The sequence below is a fragment of the Nipponia nippon genome, unplaced genomic scaffold (genome assembly GCF_047370975.1).
Source record: "Nipponia nippon isolate SJK-2023a ecotype South Korea unplaced genomic scaffold, ASM4737097v1 scaffold_5, whole genome shotgun sequence".
Classification (NCBI taxonomy): domain Eukaryota; kingdom Metazoa; phylum Chordata; class Aves; order Pelecaniformes; family Threskiornithidae; genus Nipponia; species Nipponia nippon.
In genome coordinates this window covers 33,999,674-34,022,013 of record NW_028262369.1, presented here as the reverse complement: position 1 = coordinate 34,022,013, position 22,340 = coordinate 33,999,674, and the positions used below count along the sequence as shown (strand labels likewise).

Below are 22,340 nucleotides of genomic sequence, written 5' to 3'. Positions count from 1 at the left end.
AGCGATGCGGCGACGGTATTGTAGATACGATGCAATTCCTTAAAACAGTAGTTTACCTATGAATTACTCTGTTCGTTCCCAGAGGTATCTGCACGCTTAGATCCTTGTGTACGAGGGATGAAATAGACTGGAGAAAAAAGTCTGGTGTAGCACCGAGTGGAAAATCACTGTAGACTTCTCCTGTGCGCAGGCAAAGCTTGAGTTAGGAAAATCCTCTTAGAAACATAAAGGTCAGCTAATGGGTTTCAGAGTTAGGATTTAAAGTGGTGGAAGAAAGAAATTAATTGACAGTCTATATACCTTAAAAGGCAATCTAAAATGAAAAATGGCTAACCCTCTAAAAGGATATACCCTCAACTCAATTTTTTTTTTTTTTCAATGACCTTTCTCTTTGGAAACAATACTTCATGACAAAAAAAAAATCTAGTGAAAGTGACTTAAAAAATTGTGTCTTTCTTGAATGGATAGTTCTTGGTGCCTGAAGAGAAGGACCAGGTATCTTTCGTCAGGTTACTGAGTATGCTTCTGTCATTTACTGGGAAAATAGCAGGTTTTATTCTAAATAGATAAAGTAAATTTTCTACCAGAGTTAGTACTGGTGGTGTCTTTCTTTCCAAGAAAGTGGGATGCTCATGTTTAGAGTTGATAGATTTAAAAAGGTAGAAATAGGGAGGGATGGGAGATGAAAATCACAACCACCTACTGATTAATAGAATATAAAGGAACTTAGTGCATGAAATTAATCTTAATCTTCCCTATTTCTTGACCTAAAAAGACTATTCTTAAGTTTAGTAACAATATTATTCACATACATTGTTATACTGAAGTAATTTCTGTAATAATTGTTTAAAAATCCAGTGGAGTTTTTAAAGAGCGACACAGTTCTTTAGAAAACTGATAGAAAAAATGTACATCTTAAAAATCTGAATACGTATGTCTAAGTCTGTAGTTTCAATGGCCATGTATAGTTTGGAGTGAATGCTGGCAGCTTTTTTCTGAAATGTGAAGAATATCTATATGACAAGTAATTACTGAAGTTCCAGATCTCTTTAGTATTTTAAGTAATTAAATGTTCAGATACAAAATTGCACCCCTGTGTCACTCTTATTTTGTTGTCATAAAATGAAAAAAAATGTTAAATGTGATTGTTTCAGTGCATCGCAATAACTGTGAGTGCAAATAAGAAGCCTGAACTTAGATCTTACTGGTTTGATATGTGGTTCAGAGCTGTACAGGCAAAATAATAAAAGCCTATAATGAAGATAGAATTACTGCTTCGGGTAATTGCTGTATTCAGAATAATCCTTTTATTCTTAAAATCTTCTACCAGCATTCCCTAACTGAACCCTGTAAAATGATCTGATAAAATGGCTGCATATTTAGGGACATCAATGGATTAAAGATATATATTTGTTTATTTCAGCATCTGTTGAAGTGTTAACTACTGTAACTAGGCAGATGAAAACATTAACTTTAATTCAAAATTTTTTTGAGAGAATTTAAAATCTGTTATGTTTCTTTAGGGAATATTAGGCTCCCTGCGTGAGCCTAAGATAATTTTCAAGATCAGTTGAATTCTCTTAGTGTTTGATGGGATTTTTCTGTGTGTGTGATAGTCCTTCTATGGTAGGCACCACACAAGTCTGTGATGCCATGGAATTCTGCTGAATAATAAATAGGTTGCTGGTCATGATGCTTTAAATTGTGGTTCATGTTTCTCTGATGGCTCACGTGAGCAAATGTTTTTTTCTTAGTGAACGCAAAGAATAAAAAGGAACAAAAAAAAGACTGGTGTTCAATATAAGTGTTACAGGCTTTTTTTTTTTAAGTATGACTTGCTATGCATGCACTAAGCAAAAATGTGTTAAGTCCTTTTTTTGAAAATTAAATTATTCAATTAGTTGAATGATGTAGTATGATGCATTGAGATAGGTGGGCTGAAACAAACCTTTTCAGTGGAAACAATGGAGACGGCTAGGGGAGAACAAGGGAGACACTGCAAAGTTCTCTCCCAGATATATGGGAAGCATTTTATGAGAAGCTTATTGCGTGAATATTATCATGAACAGTTAGTGGGAAAATTTGAGTTCTATTCCCAGTTAAGTTTTACTTCATTCTTAACCTCATAGTGAAACGAAGATGCTTCTTGTATCCCTTGTATGTATGTCCATGGTTTTCAGCTTACTTTTGAAGGGTCCATGAAACAGTCCAGAAATAGTCTTGTTACCACTGGACACATGATTGTTGTCTAAGAATTCCTGTCTTGATAACAACTTTTTAGAGCTCTTCAACCTGAGGAAGGCTGAAATTACTGATATAGATTCTTTCGAGAGCCTTTCTCTGTCTTCCTAATACATAAACTTTTGATTCAGGAAGCCCCAGAGCTGGAAAGGATTCGGGGAAGCTATATGTTCTTGTGATATTTTTATTCTTCTGTGGATGTCGTCCTTTGGTCAGTGGTGGAAACAGGATACTGGGCTAAACCAACCTTTCATCTGACCCAGTAGAGCTCTTCCTATGAGATCACAGAATCATAGAATCATTAACGTTGCAAAAGACCTCTGAGATCATTGAGTCCAACCGTTAACCGAATTGTCAGGTCCACCTGTAAACCATGTCCCTAAGCACCACATCCACACGTTTTTTGAACACTTCCAGGGACTGTGATTGCACCACTTCCCTGGGCAGTCTGTTCCTATGCCTAACCACTCTCTCTGTGAAGAAATTTTTCCTAATATCTAATCTAAATCTCCTCTGGCACAACTTGAGGCCATTTCTTCTCATCCTATTGCCTGCTACCTGGGAGAAGAGACTGACCTCCACCTCGCTACAGCCTCCTTTCTGGTAGTTGGAGAGAGCAATAAGGTCTCCCCTCAGCCTTATCTTCTTCAAACTAAACAACCCCAGCTCCCTCAGCTGCTCCTCATACGACTTGTGCTCCAGACCCTTCACCAGCTTTGTTGCCCTTCTCTGGACACTCTCCAGCACCTCGATGTCCTTCTTGTAGTGAGGGGCCCAAAGCTGAACACAGTACTCGAGGTGCGGCCTCGCCAGTGCCGAGTACAGGCGCACTATCACCTCCCTGGTCCTGCTGGCCACACTATTCCTGATACAAGCCAGGATGCCGTTGGCCCTTTTGGCCACCTGAGCATGCTGCTGTGTGCTCAGGTGGCCAAGAGGGCAAATACCTAGATATTTAGGTACTTTCCCAGTACAAACTATCACATATTGCTGGGGGGCATGAAATGGCGATATACTCTAGTTCAGAACAGGAGTGTAAAATGGAATGTAAGAGGAACTACAAAAGTAGATTTTTTTTTTTTTTTTTTTTTAATTACTGAAAATGCAAAGAAGTGACTTTTGGATGAGGTCAATGCAATGCAGAAGCTTGGGAAAAAGAAGAAGTGATAATGAGATACATCAGTAGAGGAAGATAAGCAATTTTTTTGGATAGAGTAGGAAGTGGTGAACTGGAGGAAGGTTAGTGAGCGAAGGAGGGGCTACCCTGGGCTTGCTAGGACTTAGAGATGAAGGATGAATCATGGTTTGGAAATTAATTTTACAGTTTCAGACTTTAACATAAAATTTTACAAAATGTGGTACCGCAGCTAGGTGTATTAAGCTACTGAGGTTATGGCAGTACAGTGAGTTATCATGGTTGCTACAGGATGGAAGGAGGTGTGTGAGAATTTTGTTAACAAAAGGTGAGAGAAAGGCCATTCAGCTCTGCCTATATAATAACGTATAAGGAATCTATAACATGAACTAGACATAACAAGGGATGCTCTCCATATGGACAGGAATAGGGACCACATCCATAGGGACATGAGTTTCAACATGCTTTGGTCTTTCTGATCATTACTATGAGGAGATGCAAACTGCACCAAGAAACAGAATCTGGCCTGAGCAGAACTCCTGGGTTTGGGTTTGTTCAGGACCGCAGGTTTGGATTTTGCGGTTCCAGGTGTGAAAAGTAGCTATTAAATACAAATCTGGTAGCATGAGGTGAAGTGTCCACTTCATTCATTGCTTTGTATTACTTGGAATAATGCATTCAAAAAGCTTCTTCCATAAAAAAATTAGGCCTAAAGCTTCACTAATCCATTATACCAGTCTTTCTAAAGCATTTGTGTTAAATCAGCATTAATTCACACTGATTTTTTTTTTTTTTTAAGGTTGTCAGGGCTTTATTTGAAACTCACTTGTCCATTTTTAAGGTTTCAACAGACCTTGCAAAATGTGCAAGATGAAACATACATTCATGTTTCCATTTCTGTTCTGAAAAGGAGCTTTACAGTTCAAAGCAGAATTGCTAATGTGACTGAAGTTGAGGAGGTTTGGCCTGAAAAACTGTTGTTTTCATATTTGAAGTGTCTTTCAGGAATACTGCACATACATTTCAAATAGACACTGAACTGAGGAAATACTTCTCCAGCTTCAGCTTATATTTGAGAGTTATGATTTTTAAATGTCATGCCATTGGTCCAGGAAGAGAGTTTAGACCTCATCTTGAAAAAAATCCTGAATTACTAATTTGCTGTAGTATTTCCAGTCTTGAGATAGGTTCTTAAATGTTTTATTGAACAGCTGTTAACATGACATTCAAAAAGACTGAGAGATACACACACATACTTGAGTATATGTATACATGTTATATGTATAATAAATAACTTGTGTGTTATTTATATATAAACAATTGTTTATACATAAACAAAATATATTTCAGTATATATGTAGGTATATACATGTATATAATAAATTATATAAACTATTATATTCTGATACAAATAATATATAATACTTTAATATTATTTGTATAGCAATGTTTGTAGGAATAATATAGACTATTTATACACATACACACATATATAAAAAAAACCCTTTGATAATCAAAGGGAACTGAAATGACTTTTGATTCAAAGGGATCTTATTGCAAGGCAATAGAAGTAAAGACCAAGTCAAAGATAATAAACTGAAAATTTACTAGGAAGTGTGTCCGAGATGGCTACTAGGCAAGGTTTGTTTTCCCCCACGCTGTCAAAGCTGTAGGTTACTTAATACTCAAAGGAGTGATTGGTTGTGTAGCGGAAGGAACAGACCTAAAGCTGCCAAAGCAAGCAGGCAAAGTGGAAAGAGATGTTGATAGTGGTGCTAAAGGCTGCAAACAGATCAAGGAGTGTGCATCACTGAGTTAGAAATGAATTTTAGTTGCAAGTCTTGATAAGGGAATGCTAGATTGGACAGATAATAATTGGGCAAAGAAAGCTTAAGATTTCTTGGGCTTTAGAGAGATTGAGGCATCAATAGTAATTGTTTAAGTGACAAAACTGGAACAGAGTTCTTGGATGGTTCTTATCTGCATGACTCAATTGGAGTATTTATATAAAGAGAACATTACTGAGTTCATTATTTTCTTTCTGTAAAACATCATAGCGTTCTGTGCAACCTTCAAAATAATAATGACAAAGTGATTGTATTCAGCATTCTTTATTTCTTATAAGTTTCTGTGTCTGCATCAGAGACCTTGGATGGACAGAGAGAACTCAAACAAGAGAAGAGCTTGCTGAGTGTTCAGTACCACATGTGAGTTACAAGTTGCAGTTTGCTTTTGATATATAATATGCCTGATTGTAGAATGTGTCTTTGTAAATAAATAAAAGCAAGATAAAGTTTCCTTCTCCTTTGACAAGCAAGTCATGTGCTCCTGCATTTTAGCCTTCACGGCTTCAGCACTCTTCAGCAGTGTTGCGTAAGATCTCTTTCCAGAATATACAGTAAAAGCCACCATCAGTTCTGGGTAGGATTAAAAACTGTAATTTTTATGTCATTGGGGTGCCATGGTAGAGGCCAGGAAGTTAAATAATTAATCCAAACCAGCTCTGTTCCACTCAGGGTTCTGTTAGTTTATGCCCTAAAAGTCAGAGGATTTCCTTTTAGAAGTCAGCTGTGTTTAATTTGGACTATTGGATTCTCTTGCTGTTAATAAAGTTATTTATACTAACTTGCTTTTAAAAGGCACATTCTTTTAAAAGTTATGTATATGTTGCATATTAGATATCTAATACTGCTGCCTACTATAAGGAATTGGATTTTACTCATTCTTACTTCTGTTGACAAGTGATTCCCTGGTCTTGAAAATCCCAGCTACAGGATCTCAGAAAATAGAGCTTCTGAAATGTCATCTCCCGGCAGCAATTGCCCACACTTGGAATCAGTTGGTGAGATAACAAAAGAGGAATTGATACAGAAATCTCACGTGAGTTGTAGCAGCTTACTTTCTTCCTATCACAGTTAACTCTGGTCACGTATTTTAGCTACATACCTTGTCATGTATAATTAGTTTTAAGATGCATTTAAGTGTTAAGCATGGGTAAAATCTTCTGTACTGGAATAGTGAGGTTTAAATGAAGTATGGGAAGAATTATGGACTTGATAAAACTGAAAAACTGTTTTTCAGTACTTAACACTTACAGAGTACCTTTCCCAGCAGTGTTTTCCAAAGCAAGTGATATTTTAATGGAAATATTAGTTAAAGGAACTAGCATAACACCAATCTGAACTTTATTTTCAGACACTGCCATTATAGCAGTTAGTTATTTGGAATGTTAACCTAATATAGTATAACTGACTTGACTTCAAGTAGAAACTGTAACAAAGAAATTTATGCTTAAGTTTTTCTTGGATAACAGTTCACTTTTTGATGGAGGAGCCACAGTTTGAGAAACTGCCCCTACCTGAACTCTTGGTTTCCAGCTAGTATTAATAAATGGAACCAAGAAGGATCTTGTAACCCATTATAGTAGCTGTGAGGTGATGAAAAGCCAAACCTTTTCTGTCCATGGTGCTAAATTTCTTTATCTGAAAAGCGTAACAGTTAATTTGCTGCTGAGGCGTATAGCATTTCTCTAGTGTTGCATCTTTTTTGTAAACCTTTGCAGGTAGTATTTACTGTCTGCAAATAGGAATATGTAGTTATAAGTTCTATCACTTTCATTTCTTTTTATGTTAAATTGATAGGAAAGACCAATTCTGAGGATTTTTATAATAATGTAATGTGATATATATGTGTATGCTTTATTTAGAAGAACAATTTCTGGTTTAAGATGAAAACTCAGAGAGAGATTTAAGGTTTTACTAGAAAAATATGCTGATCTTAAGATTATGTGAAGCAAAACAAAAATTGAATTGGTTTTCAACACATCCTTTTTTCTGTCTTAAAATTATTCAGTTGATACTGAGCTTTACAGTATTTTTTTCTCATTTTGTCTCAAAGTTGTGGTTTACTGGTGAAAGTAAATGAAATACTACTTTGCTTGTGTGTTTAATAGGGCACTTGTCAGGACTGTAAAGTCAGAGGACCCAACCTTTGGGCATGCTTAGAGGTAAGTTGTTCTGTTGTTCCATAATAGGGTCTTTTTCTAGTAATCTGTAGATTGGTAGTTGGTAGTATTTTTTTGAAGGAACAACTATAATGAAGTTCTTTAAATTAGTTTCTTTAAGTTATTATTTAAAAGCAAAACCTCTTGTGCAGTTTTCTATTTTTAAAATTATTTACCTTTTATCAGGTACATATTTCTTGTAATTTAAGAATACTGTGTTCAAAATGAGATTATTTTTTTTTTAATAAGAAAGTAGCATATCAAGTTTCTTGTTGAGTTATGGGGGTTTTTTTAGCTCTTAAGATTTTTTTTTTTTTATATTTTCCCCAGGTCTGTAGATCTGAAAAATAATATATTATTCCTGAATTAAGTTACTTTTTATAAGCCCCTCTTGGGATTTGTAGTAATAACATCTAGCAATAAATGCTAAATTTTTACAGCACAAAAATATGTAGACTTTTTTATTCTTAAGCAAAACAAAGAAAAAACTCATTTTGAAACTTGTAGAAGCATATATAAACATTCTTCAAACTTTGTATGAGTTTTGTACAGTCTTTACCCTGTATATAGTTCTTAAATATGCTTTTGCCTTACTCCTCCTCTTGCAGTCTACAAAAAACATAATTTTCAGTCTGTTTAAAACAAAAAGCTCTGAAAATGTTGCTTCTGATTGATCTATGATACCAACAGGAAAGTATGTAGCTAGTTTAGTTTTTCAAATGTCTTGTGAGTTCTTCAGACACACAGCTGTTTCCAGAGATTGAAATTTTGCTCTATAGGCTTGACTTCATCTCTTAGCAACATTTATCTAAGTCCTGTCAGGAAGATATCTAGGCTGAGATGCCAACCTTTAGGTGTTTTTAAAAATGTACTTCATTAGTTTCCTTTTAAGTGGATTATGGTAACAGTTAAGACATCAGATTATTTTGCTCCTTCTGTCAATAAGAGAGAGAAACAAAGGGGGAAAGAAACAGTGTTTAATGTCTTTTTGTTAGATGGCTTGAAGTTTAATTACATATAAAAACCTTCTTGGGAGTAGGAAGTGGCGTTCAGGGATGTGTCAACCTGGCAGGTGGGGAAATGCTGTGAAGCTTAAAGCAGGTTTTTTATTTCTCACTTAGAGCTCTTAAACTGTAACTGAAAAACTTAATTTCATACCAACATTTCCATAGGAGAGTTTTCTAATTGCAGTAGGACACTTAGTGTCATGCTGTGATATATCTCCTCTTGGATGAATTGGCATCTTGCCTTCACCTTTTTCAGTAGAAAAACATGGTGAGATCCCAGCATGTTAACTCTCTGTAACTTAACCAATATCTGTGATTATTTAATACAGAAAATTGACTTGTGTTCAGCTGCTATTTGATTGTATAAATTAACGTGCTTAGAGTTATACACATAACATTCTCTACCCCCTTATGTGATTGTCTTGACTCATGCAAATGAGGAATTAATGCAAATTGCTTGAAGATTGGCAGCTGCAAGATTCCACACTCAACTCAGCCAAATATGTTTTGCAATTAGCACAATTAAAATCAACAATTATTTTGCACGTTATAACTAGAATGTAGTAAGTACTTAACCATATAGTGCTGGAACCTCTTATTTAAAGATGAAAAAATAATGAATTGTGAAGTAATACTCTGATAAATAGGCACTGAAATAGGGGCATACAGGCATTTTTTCTATCAGTGTGTCATGTTCCGAGACTGTTGCAATTCAGTGTTTTAGACACTGGGCTAACTTCATGTTTTCTGTAACAATCTCTACCAAATCATGAATTGTAAAAATACATGTTGACCTTAATCTGAACAAATATATCAAAATGGTCAAAAAACTATATTCCAAACGCATTAAACGTCTAACACTGCCCACCGGTGAGAAGAGTTGAGTTAAATCTTGCAGCATTCTTATTTGCTTTAGGTGATATTTATTTTAACACTCAATTGTGCATGTCTCTTGGTTTGTGTAGGACTCTGCAAGTTTGAAATTTAGGTGAATGTTAAAGGGACTGGCAGTATATTCTTATTCTGTAAGCCTGTTTGACACCCCTTTTTAATTCTGTATGCTTCTTCATATCTTGCTCAACAGAACAGGTGTACATATGTTGGCTGTGGTGAATCCCATGTTGATCATAGTACCACCCATTCCCAGGTATGTGTATTTGCTAGTAATACAGTTACTTGAAGCAGTGAAGTAGAATTAGAGAACTTTTTTTACTCATTTTAGTGAAGTCAATAACCTGTGTTAGCATAACTGTTTGGAAGTTTGATAAGCTATGATTGTTTTTCATCTGTAGAAGCAGATCTTACTAATTTAGCAGTATGTGAGTTTACAGTCTTTGTGCATCTGCATAATTATGTAATTCTGACATTATTGTGCTCCTTATAAGAACATGGTGAAAATTAAAAAAAGAACAACAACTACTGGTGATTTTCAAGATGCGTGGACAAAAGAATTCTTGAGTATTTCAGCTTATATGTAGTACTTCACTACTTCAGTCTAATGTTCTAGGATTGTGGCTGCCTGATGGATAAGGGGAGGGAAGTTGGATTAATGAAGATGACAGCTGAACAGGTGTAAGATAGGAAGTATAAATTACCAGAAACAGGTGCTTTGTTTCTGCATTATGCTCCCTGTTCCAGTGGCTACAGATGAAGAACCTGTAGACTGAGATGAGCATATCCTTTCGTGTTATGTCCTGATTTTGGATCGAGCTCGGTAGGAGCAGTGGTGTGTGTGCACTGTGTTCCCCAGCATGCCAAGTTCTGGCAAGGTTGGACAGCTTCTGAGTGCATCTGTTTGGGTCTTAAACTCACTGTCTGTTCTGTGCACACTTGCCAAAATGAAGCAAATGAGATATGTCATTCTCTCTTAACAAATGTACTGGGGATGGAGGGATGGCAGTTTTATTAACCTGTCATTTCAGAATTGCTGACTTTCCGATTAAATTAAATTCTTGCCATCAGTTTACAGATTGTTTGTCAGAAAATACATCTAAGGTTCCACGCTGAGCAATTTTTTGTCCTTAAAAATACTAAAAAACCCCAAAACCCTGGTGAATATTAAAATGAACAAATAGTATATACCAGGTTTTTACAAGAAGTACGCTTTATGACTGCATTTTACCACCACTCCTGATTTTTTTTTTTTTTTGAAGCAGGGCCTTGAGAGGAGCACATATTTATACAAATCAATAGTGCATTAATATAAGTCTATTTAAATACATTTTTTTTTGCCAGCTATTTAAGCTGAATCACAGTTCTAAAGCCTTTACAATAGATATATAAATGAGCGGCTTGTAGTGCAATTCAGGAACAGATGGTCCCTGAATTCCTTGCTTACAATTTTATACATCTTGGCTTTCTACAGTAGTTTATTCCCGATTTACATGCTGTTTTAGCGATGTTATGTACTTGCCAGGTAAGAGAAAGGGAATGGATAGTTTGCTTGCTGTCAGTGACATCCTTGTCTTGATTTTCTCATTACTGAATTTTAATTTCTGGATAGTAAGGCCTCTTCTGGATTTTTTTTCCCTGTGAAAATCGCAATAAACTCACTAAAATGAGAGGAACAAGGTTGACATGAATCAGTTTATTTCTGCTTACTCCAGTTTCTACCAGCAAGACTCCCTGTACTGCAAATAATCATGTTCATTGTGTCCACTTCAAGAAAATTAATAAGCTGTTGCTCTGGAGATTTGTAATTATTTATGCAGCTGAAGCTGCAGAATCAAGCATATTCTCATGATTAAAATTGTCTGAGATACTTATATAATCTGATGGTTTTTAGTAGGAGGAGGGCTATTTAATGAAATTGTAGCCCACATCATATATGAAAAATGTTGTTCTTGTACAAGGCCTTGTTCAACGAGGGGAGGAGGGACTTGGGCATCCTGCAGTAGTTGTAGTATTTCCCTAATTTCTGGCAAATCCCTCATTGTCTATAAACCTGGCTGGTGCTGACATACAAGGAAGAAATACAGGAAGGATTGGTGGAAATATTTGGAGGATGATAGCAGCTGTGTACACAATCTTGCAGTAAGCAAAGAGGTTAAAAAAAGAAAGATGACGATTAGAACAGTAAAAGTATTCTCCATCTGTCAAATTTTTATATTGCTTCACAGTATGAAGCTGTCAGCAAGAGAACTGATTGAGTCTAGAACGTTTGTTTTGATATGAGCACCTCTTGCTGTACCTGAACTAAAAATCTTCTCTTACTCTTCTGATTGATTGTTAAATAGCTTGAATTTCCTACTGCAAACCAGTAGAAATAAACACTGTCCTTACTGTAGAGGAGGTGGCTGCCACTATGACCAATAGCAGACCTTCCTGGAAAATTGGTTTGTTGTGAATTGTAACACTTCTGCCAACAGGCTTTCTTCTTATTTCTGTAACTACACAGAGGCATGTCAGATATGACAATGGCTTAGGTTCTGATTGTACCTCGTTGCTAATTTGAGTAACTTGTACTAAAAATGAGTGTTGTATAGTTCGTGCTAAAATTCCAGTAATTGAATTGCTATTTTTTAATATTCTAACATACATATTTGTTTCATTGTTGAAAGATTTAGAATTTTAATACTTTTGTTCTAGCTTGCATGTAGCAGTATTTCATTATTCCAAATTTCTGAATCACACTTTTGCTTTTTCTTCTGTTTTAGGAGACAAAACACTGTCTAACTGTCAACCTTACTACACTCCGTGTTTGGTGTTATGCCTGTAGTAAGGAAGTATTCCTGGATAGAAAATTAGGATCTCATTCTCCCCTACCAAATGCAAGACTGTCTCACCAAGCACAAGAAAATAGTGTGCAGGTATTTTTTAATCCAATGAAACAAAGGCAGCTGTAGCTTTGCAGTAAACATTGTGTCTTATCTCAAGTGAGAGACTGACTTTTCCTCCTTTCTTGTGCTGAACTTTCTATTAATTTCTCTCTATTTTTATAAAATTTCTTCAAAAAGACAATGTCCAGCTTCTGTGTTCTGTCCGTGTACTGCGTGCTTCCTAAGAATGCCTTTTTTCATCTTATTGTCTAATTGTTTGTAATCTACAATAAACTGTAAAGTACAGAAAAAGCACAGGGTTAAATTTAAGGTTACAAGATTGGAATAGTTCACCTGTGCTTCCCCATTCTGTCAGCTCTTGAAAAAGTTATTTACAGAACTCATTACGGTAATTGCTGGCTAACTTACAGGGAATGGCAGGATGCTTTAGTATGTGTTTCTGAATACTTGCCTGAGATACAAATTCATTCATACAAGCACAGTACTTTTAGAGAAATATATGCTAATTGTTAACCTCATTCAGCTAGTAATATAAGACACTTAAAGGTATTCCTATAACTTAGTTTCTGATGTTTAAACATGTCTAGTTTTCAGTTTTGATAAACGATTGAAAAGGTCTTGATTTTTGTGTATGTATATGTGTGTGAGAAAATTTTTACAGTGGAGTGGCATACACACAAACCCTCCCGAATAGTTAAGAATTTAACTACTATGCAGACATTTACTAAGAATGCAGTAGTAACGTGTGTGTATTCTATATATGTGTTTAATTTTGGTGTAGAATGACAAATAAATTGTGTTAGATTCATGTAGAAAAATATGTATGAAACTAGAAATCAGGAGAATGCTAATAGCGTTCTGTGGCAGTTCTATGCCAAGGAGTATAAATATGCCAAGGAGAAAAATACAGCCAGTATCTGGGAAGTTGATGTTAGTCGAGTAAAACACAGGCTTGAGATTGTAGTGTTTTATATGATTATGGCATCAAAGACAAGATTTTATAAAAGTGCTTAGCTGTTCCTAACTCCACATTTATTAGCAATTAACATAGTAGCTGAGGAGTAAGATAATGAATAAAGTATTAGCTAGTATTAGAGACAAGTTAGAGGGAGAAAATGAGCAAAGCAGATGTTACACAGAGAATTTTGAAATATACTATTTGCTTGTCTTGTTGGTCTGCAATTTCAGCAAGGTTTGTGTAGGTTTGGTTTGTTGTTTTGTTCTCTTCTCCTGGTTACATTAGTCTTCACTGGCATCAGTACTGTTCACTCTGATAATACCTTTTCTAGATAAGTGTTGTCTTGGAGAAAGTTATTTTGCAATTTCTTAAGTATAATTGGCATAATGCATGTATCTGAAAAAAGGTGTTATTTGTTTATTGCATATTTAATGTACTTATATAAAAATGACAAGTAGCTCAGTTAAAACTGCCACAAGTACAAGTACGGTATTTCTAAAATTGTTTCGCTTGAGGCATAGAGCTGTGCAAGAGATACTCTGATGCGCAGGTTGGACAGAAAGATGGGTAAAACTATCCTTTAATATTTTCACTTCAAAGTTTAGTATTTAATATGGACGTAATCTGATCATTTTGTCATAAAATACCAGCAGCTCAATTGGAATAGTACCATTGGAATATTTTTTTAAATTTCCATTGTCCAGAAATTCTGGTGACTTGATATAAAACTGAGTTCAGACTTCTGAACTTCCATTCTATTATATTTAATCCGGTTTAATCTTCCAAGGAAATGTGTATAATATACAGAAAAATCAGTAGAACTTACAAAGTCTGTCAGTTTGTTTAGAACTTTTATTTATATGCTCACAAAAAGAGCTTGTCATGCAATAGAAGTCTGCCTGCCTAATACTGTCTCTATTTGCACATTTTGCTTCCAACGGTTTAATTTGTCTTGGTTAAATGTAGTGAGCCATCTGGTGGCATATCAAAAACATATACACTAAGTTTTATGTGGTGACTACTGTGTTAGCTTCTCACTGCTGGCTTACTGTTTGTTATCCAAGGGAAAGAAATACTATAACTTGCTTTGTTTTGATTCTTCAGCTGTTGTCATAAAATCATGCAATGTTGTTACTGCTAATCTGAAAACAAAAACGTGGGGTTTTTCTTAGTAAACTTTATCAGGGTAGCTGTGGAATCCTATTATTCTCATTTTAGCTGCAGCGAGATTTCAAAATACATTCACATAATTTTCAGTTCCTAGATTTGTTGGTGAAATTATACGTAAGCTCAACTAAGAGGAAAATTGATAAATAAAAGTAAATATACTTTTTTTCTTTTTCTCCTTGTAAGGATTTTAAAATACCTAGTAATCCCACACTGAAGATTCCGCTAGCAGCTGTATTTGATGACTTAGATATAGAAGTGGAAGAAGATGAGTTAAAGACTAGAGGTAATAAAAGCAAAATCCAGTGCTTTATTGCCCTTTATCGCATGTGTATGTCTCCAAGCCTGTTCTCCAGCTGTATACTAGTTCTCTTCTAAGTGGAACTGTTTCCTATTCTGCTCCAGCTAAGTTCTTTAGTTGTATTTTCACCTTTATTGCAGCAATCTTTACTTACCTTCAGAGCAGAGGATGTGGTGATAAACGTAGTGTACCCGTGCAAGCAGCAACAAAAATAAGAAAGCATGTTGGAGTAAAGTTTAGTGTAGCTGGTGTTCTAGCCACTCTGGTAAAAGTAGTTTTTTATAAAATCTGTTCTAATGTTTTCTCCTGTCCTAAAAGGTTCCTGGTTTGAATGCTTTCCTGCATTTTGGGTAACCCTTTTCTGAGCCTGTAGTATCCTAGTACGGGTTTTTGGTTTTTTGTTTTCTCCTTTTCAGTAATGGATTTCATGTACTGCCAAACTTTCTGGTATAAAAGGTTACCCCACCCTAATATTAAACTATTGTAAAGATAAAAATGAGAGTGGATGAAACCCCAGTGAAGCCTTAATTTCTCATTTCATAAGAGAAAATAATAATTATTGTTTCTTACAAGTCTCAAATTGGTATTGATCATTTTAAAAAGGATATGTGTATTTGTTAGTAAACGAAATATTTCTAACTACCATTTTCTCAGAAAAATCTGACCAGCAGGTTGTTAAGAGATTGTTTTTGAGATGCTAATGCATAAGTCAAGGTAGTTTGTTTTCCATCAGTGATGATAAAAGAGTTATTCTAATTTATGGATCTCATTTCTCCTTTACTCATCTACTACCACCTTTCCCTCTCCTAAGTCTGCTGGCATTGGCCAGAAGACCTACTTTTCCCCTTCTGTTGTCTGGCACGATCTTTCCGGATATGTCACTACCCTACTAATTTGCCATCTGCCCTTAAATCATTAAACCATGTGTTGTATTTCCAGTTAGTTTCTCCTACCAATGTGTGTATTTGTGTATCTTCTTGTCCTGTTAATATTTTTGGGAATGTAACTTGCATAGCAGTAATATACAAGTAGAATTGCATGAAAGTTCCCAGTAATATTGATGTGACTGTGTTAATACATTTCTCAAATTTAAAGGAAAAAACTTCTTTAGCTTCATTTTAACTTAGTTCTTAAAATTTCTTTTGAAATGCTTTTGATGAAGCTAACATTAGAATATATCTTTGCAAGAAAAGTCTATTGCAAAACTTTACTTGCAACACTGCAGGCTGGAAAACTGCAGTGAGAGTATCTTCCTGATATATCTTCTGCTGTTAAAAAAATAAAATGAAAAAAAAAAATTAAAAATCCTATGACTGTTGGTACTTTCTAATTTCAGTAAGAATGACTGTCCTTTTTTGTAGCAGAATCTGGGCTTGAAAGTAAATTCTGTGGGGAAGTCTAAACTGAGCAGTCTGTGTATAAAAATAAGGGTATATAATTGGCATAGAAAAAGCCTGATCGTAGGTAATTATAATTCTGATTCTGGGATAATCACATGCTGAGTAGGTTTTGAATGTTTAGTGTAATCTGACTACTAGTATGAACTTGAGACAGAAGAATGAAATCTTCCTTGAGAAGCTTTTGGTAATATGATTAACTGTTACGAACACAGCATAGCAACAATTTAACTGAACAGGTAAATTGTTAAGTTCAAGTAAAACTTAAATACTGATAAACATATTTTAAATTACGATCTGCAGCTGTCATAAAACATAAAAAGTTAGTAAGATGAAATATAGTCTACTTGTCTGAAGTGTTTTAGTTAGCCAAAATCAAAACACTTAATTACTTCTTCTAGTTAGATTAGTATTCCTTTAGGAGTCCTATGTTTCTTTTAGTTACAACTCTGCATTATAATTGGCATCAGAAGTGTTACATGAGTATTTTAATTAGTATATACTTTCTAGGAAGTATTTTCCTTAATACGTCCTGTATTGGATTAACAGACTTGCTGAATATTCATTCTGTTTTTCAGGTCTAACAGGATTAAAAAATATTGGAAACACTTGTTACATGAATGCAGCTTTACAAGCTCTTTCCAACTGGTAAGGAAAATGATTGTAAATGTAATTCTATCTTTGCTTATACATGCATTTTTCTCAAGATGGACTTAAGGATTTTGAAGGGCTGCACTATCATGGAAGGAGACGTGTATTTGTTAAATCTCAGTCTTGCATACTACAAACAGTTGTGTCACTGATAGGAAAAAAAAGTATTGTGGTGTATGGGGACTCAGCTTTTTCCCTGTTCCATTCTAATTCCTCGCTGTCCTAAATAAAAATACACACAGTTCTAGAAATTAGAAGAAAATCTGATAAAAGCTATTAAATTTGTGGGTTGGTTTTTTTTTCTGCTACAGAAGAAATCAAAGGAAATGCATAAGAATAAACACTAATTAAAAAAGAGACATGTTAAGATCAAAAGGTCCAAATTCCGTCCTTACAAGCAATGTATCTGGGACATTCTATGCTAAATCATCCTAGGAATGGCTAGAACACAAAATCTTCTCATCCCATGGGGATACCAGACAAGTTCACAAAGGAGAAATCTACAAAAGCTGAAGAGATAATAACACTATCCAACTCTGAAGTTTCTTGCACTCAAAATCGTTAGGAGGGGACAGTACTTGAACATATATCATATATGCTTAACTGTATGCATCTGCTTTTGGCTGCAATCCAAGGCAGGATACAAGGCCAGATAGACCTCACTGACATCCTTTGTTGAGGCAGAGGAGAACTGAGGCAAATCTCTAGAAGGTGAAGTGGACAAGGCATCTAATCATGAGAAAATGATTCTGTTGACATATGCCAAATTTTGCAAGTATGCTGGGATATCTCCTTTCTTGGATAAAAATAGGTCCAATCTGTATGAGGGATTGTGACTTCAAAAGGGGGGTTGAAGGGAGAAAAGTGAAGGAGTGTGTGAGTTGGTAACACTGCATGAAGTAAACAGGTAAATAATCATTTAAGTGAAAATTATTTACCTACAAACGTCATGGGGCATTATTAGATTCTAGAGAAAAGAAGATTTGTTTAAGATGCTGTTTGTGGAGTAGGCTTATGGTCATTGTTGCTGTAGTGGTACACATGTACTTTGGTGATGGCTAGTAGGAATTGCTTTGAATTTGAATCCCATTAGGCAATTCTGTTGCTTTAACAAATGTCAGAATATGTTTGAGGAGCAATGTTGCTGTACTGCTTAAGTCCTACTAGGAAATGTTTGGTTGCAGCATTTAAGGATGTAGGAAATGGAATTGTTCAATTACATAATAGTATTACTCTTTTTTTGTTTGTAATAATCTGGTATGAAATGCATATTTCCTTGTGTTTTAACAACCTGAAACAAGCTGAAAAAAATGCTATTTTTTTTCTTTTTAATCAGCCCACCTTTGACGCACTTTTTTCTTGACTGTGGAGGCTTAGCCCAAACAGATAAGAAACCGGCAATTTGTAAAAGTTACCTCAAGCTGATGACGGAACTCTGGCACAAAAGCAGGTAATACATCATTTTGGTGATGAAATGATTATAAATAAACTCCAGAGTCATGAAGGATGTATTAATCTGTCCTAGGTTTCTAATTTTTATTTTGTGTGTATCACAGAATTCCTCTTACAAATGAAGGAAGGAAAGACTAACTTGCAGGATTTAAACACTCGTTATAACGTGTTCTTTTCCATATCTACCAAAGACAGGACAAATAATTGATGTAAATTGTAGTAAGGAAGATCTGACAAGAAATAAGATGATAAACACTATACAAAGTAGCATTAAGATTTTAAAAATAAGTTTATATCTGCCAGAAATACACCTAAAATGTTTAACTACTTTATCCTCTCTGTGTCCTTCATTCTGTATCAATGTTTTATCAATTTGTCTTATTTCTTTATATGGAATTTCTGTTATCTCTAAGAAAATACTTCAAAATATAAGTATAAAGGTAAAGAAACAGTAATTGTGCATAGTGTCAAGAGTATGTTGGATTTGTCATGTGATTCTCTGACAAGAAATGTGGCATAAAAGTCCTGATACAGTCTCTATTTCTGCTGAATGACAGATTTATGAAAAATTGTATTGTTAATTATTCAAGACCAATATTATGTTTGGTTAAGATTAATATTATTGGTGTTAGACATGTTATAGTTCAGTTGCAGATAAAATTATGATCCCAATAAAGATAGAAAATTCCACTTAAATGCTTGCTTTTTTATGTATATTTATATATTTGAAACTTTTCTTTTCAGGCCTGGTTCTGTTGTTCCTACTGGTTTATTTCAAGGAATTAAAACTCTTAATCCAACATTTCGAGGCTACTCGCAACAGGTAAAACTTTCTGATGTCTTTTAAGTCTGCCTAAGCCATAAAGTTATCTCTTATTTTTAAATTTAGTACTTAAGATACCATGCTTCCTATATTTGTTTAAAGCAAATGCAACATAAACTTTAGTTTATATGCTTCAAATGTAGATCATCTGAAACTGAACCATCAACAGTTAAGTCAGGTTTTATAGAACCATAGAATTGTTAAGGTTGGAAAAGACCCTTAAGATCGAGTCCAACCGTTAACCTATCACTGCCAAGTCCATCACTATACCATGTCCTCGAGCACCATGTCTACCCGTCTTTTAAATACCTCCAGGGATGGAGACTCAACCACTTCCCTGGGCAGCCTGTTCCAATGCCCAACTACCCTTTCGGTGAAGAAGTTTTTCTTAATATCCAACCTAAACTTCCCCTGGCGCAGCTTGAGGCCGTTTCCTCTCGTCCTGTCACTTGTTACTAGGGAGAAGAGACCGACCTCCACCTGGCTACAGCCTCCTTTCAGGTAGTTGGAGAGAGCAATAAGTTCTCCCCTCAGCCTCCTCTTCTCCAGGCTAAACAACCCCAGCTCCCTCAGCTGCTCCTTATAAGACTTGTGCTCTAGACCCTTCACCAGCTTTGTTGCCCTCCTTTGGACGCTCTCCAGCACCTCGATGTCCTTCTTGTTGTGAGGGGCCCAAAACTGAACACAGTACTTGAGGTGCGGCCTCACCAGTGCCGAGTGCAGGGGCACTATCACCTCCCTGGTCCTTCTGGCCACACTATTCCTGATACAAGCCAGGATGCCGTTGGCCCTCTTGGCCACCTGAGCACACTGCTGGCTCATGTTCAGGCGGCTGTCAGCCAACACCCCCAGGTCCTTTTCCGCCAGACAGCTCTCCAGCCACTCCTCCCTTAGCCTGTAGCGTTGCATGGGGTTGTTGTGACCCAAGTGCAGGACCTGGCACTGAGCCTTGTTGAATCTCATACGGTTGGTCCCAGCCCAATGATCCAGCCTGTCCAGGTCCCTCTGCAGGGCCTTCCTACCCTCCAGCAGATCAACACTTCCACCCAACTTGGTGTCATCTGCAAACTTACTGAGGGTGCACTCAATCCCCTCATCCAGATCATCAATAAAGATGTTGAACAGGACCAGCCCCAGTACTGAGCCCTGGGGAACACCACTCGTGACCAGCCGCCAACTGGATTTGACTCCATTCACCGCCGCTTTCTGGGCTCGGCCGTCCAGCCAGTTTTTAACCCAGCGCAGAGTGCACTCATCCAAGCCGTGAGCAGCCAGCTTCTCCAGGAGAATGCTGTGGGAAACAGTGTCAAAGGCCTTACTAAAGTCCAAGTAGACAACATCCACAGCCTTCCCCTCATCCACTAAGCGGGTCACCTTGTCATAGAAGGAGACCAGGTTAGTGAAGCAGGACCTTCCTTTCATAAACCCATGCTGGCTGAGCGTGATCCCCCGGTTGTGCCACACATGCCGCGTAATGGCACTCAAGATGATTTGTTCCATGACCTTCCCTGGCACCGAGGTCAGGCTGACAGGCCTGTAGTTCCCCGGATCCTCCTTCCGACCCTTCTTGTAGATGGGTGTCACATTTACTAACTTCCAGTCATCTGGGACCTCCCTGGTTGACCAGGACTGCTGATAAATGATGGAGGGTGGCTTTGCAAGCTCCTCTGCCAGCTCCCTCAGTATCCTTGGGTGGATCCTGTCTGGCCCCATGGACTTGTGGGCACTCAGGTGGAGGAGCAGGTCGGTGACTGCCACTTCTTCGACAACTGGGGCTTCATTCTGCATCCTATCTCCATCTCCCAGCTCAGGGGCCTGAAAACCCCAAGGATGACCAGTCTGACTATGAAAGACTGAGGCAAAGAAGGCATTAAGTATCTCAGCCTTCTCCTCATCCTTCGTGGCAATGTTTCCCTCTGCATCCAACAAAGGGTGGAGATTCTCCTTGGCCCTCCTTTTGTCGCTGATATATTTGTAAAAACATTTTTTGTTATCTTTAACTGCTTTATGTTTGTTTATATCAAATTCTTGAAAGGCCTTCAACTTCTAAGAATAACTCCTTTTCCCTTTTTTTCAGGAAAATTAAAATAACAGGTAACTAAAACTTTTCCTTTGTGTGAAATAATGCTGCTAATATTTGAGCAGTCCCAGAAAAAATAAAAGTGTTCAAAAATAAAAAATAATAGAATGGATTTTTTATATTCATCTACCAGTTACATGTTTTAAAAATTAAATATACAGTATCCACTTTTCATTTAATATCTTTGGGGGAAAAAGAAAAAAAAAAAAAACAAAAAACCAAAAACCACCGCTGTGTGTTTTGTAAGCAGTACTGTGGGAACTGTGAGTTGGTAACTTGTTAAGGAGTCATGGATTATTATATAGTAAAGGCATTCTTCAGTTGATCCTTCATACAGTATCTTGCTGCATTCATACAGTTTGCAGTACTTTATTAAAAGCTTTTGGGCTAGAGGAAAAATTTAAACCCTGTAATTAGAAAAGCTTACTAATATCTTCCAGGAATCTGCTGCTGTGCAAAGGAATTTTGCTGTTTCAATTAGCATGTTTCATATTTGTGGAGTGGAGGATTAGAACACATGTTTTATTGTTCAAATGCTGCATGTAGCTGTAAAGTAAATGTTTAAATAGTAATCTCAATGTTTTTTAATTTACTCATTTATTTATTAAGAGCCACATGAATTTCTGGAAAAGTAGAAAGTTGATCTTGATAACTGAAAAGGAACTATACGGAAACTTGATTCTTACAGCTTTGAACACTGATGAGAATGTCTTTTTCCATGCAGAGCAACACTTAATAAGAACCTTTTTGGGTTCTGCCTGGATCACACTTCAGTTGTATGTTTAGTGGGTTTCATGGCAACAATTAAAACAAAGCAGGTTTTTCATGACCAACGCTCTCCTATTGCCCAGCCTCACAAGTTGGGCAGCCAAGTGGGGAGCCATGTCCAATATTCAGGGAGAAAAAGGAATTCTTTTGCTCAATAGGGAATGTTTATCAGTTAATCTTTGTCTCAAGGTTTGAGTTGTCTTTTTTTTTTTTTTTTTAAAAAAGATTATCAGCAAATAGGCATATTGGATTCTTTCCATTACCCAAATTCAAAACACAAATCTGATAGTTGTAGTTTTTAAGAAAAAGAATGTTTTCTAGTCAGCAGTTGTGAGCTTAATAAGTAATTGCTATGATGGATGGGAATGTTGAGCAGCAAAAATTATTGTTATGAACAACCAAAATACGAAAAGGAAAACAGAGGAAAACAGAAGCAGTGGTAGTTGCCAAGAAGAGGCTATTGTTTTCTCCTATGCTTGCTTTATTAGATATTCTCTATTGCCAGGAACCAAGCTGCTGCATGGATTGTTGAAATTTGATGGCTTTTAAGATATTTCCAAACACAGATTAGACTTGTA

The 22,340-nt window shown here is 36.2% G+C and overlaps 1 protein-coding gene across 9 annotated transcripts in view; it reads left to right on the top strand.

Moving 5' to 3' along the window:
- USP33 (ubiquitin specific peptidase 33) overlaps positions 1 to 22,340 on the top strand; it is a 45,771-nt gene that overhangs the window by 932 nt on the left and 22,499 nt on the right. For 4 of the 9 annotated variants that reach the window (XR_015699326.1, XM_087734711.1, XM_087734710.1 and 1 more), the window contains exons 2-10: positions 5,502 to 5,583; positions 6,145 to 6,256; positions 7,329 to 7,382; positions 9,471 to 9,533; positions 12,043 to 12,195; positions 14,477 to 14,576; positions 16,567 to 16,636; positions 17,976 to 18,089; positions 18,836 to 18,914. Coding sequence is in view for 8 of the 9 variants with exons in the window: in XM_087734711.1 (XP_087590837.1) it covers positions 6,176 to 6,256; positions 7,329 to 7,382; positions 9,471 to 9,533; positions 12,043 to 12,195; positions 14,477 to 14,576; positions 16,567 to 16,636; positions 17,976 to 18,089; positions 18,836 to 18,914 (714 nt within the window). In the remaining variant the exon portion in view is untranslated. Of the gene's footprint in view, positions 1 to 5,501; positions 5,584 to 6,118; positions 6,257 to 7,328; positions 7,383 to 9,470; positions 9,534 to 10,024; positions 10,101 to 12,042; positions 12,196 to 14,476; positions 14,577 to 16,566; positions 16,637 to 17,975; positions 18,090 to 18,835; positions 18,915 to 22,340 lie in introns of those variants that run through there. The other 5 variants (XM_087734709.1, XM_087734707.1, XM_087734708.1 and 2 more) reach the window with 4 other exon arrangements.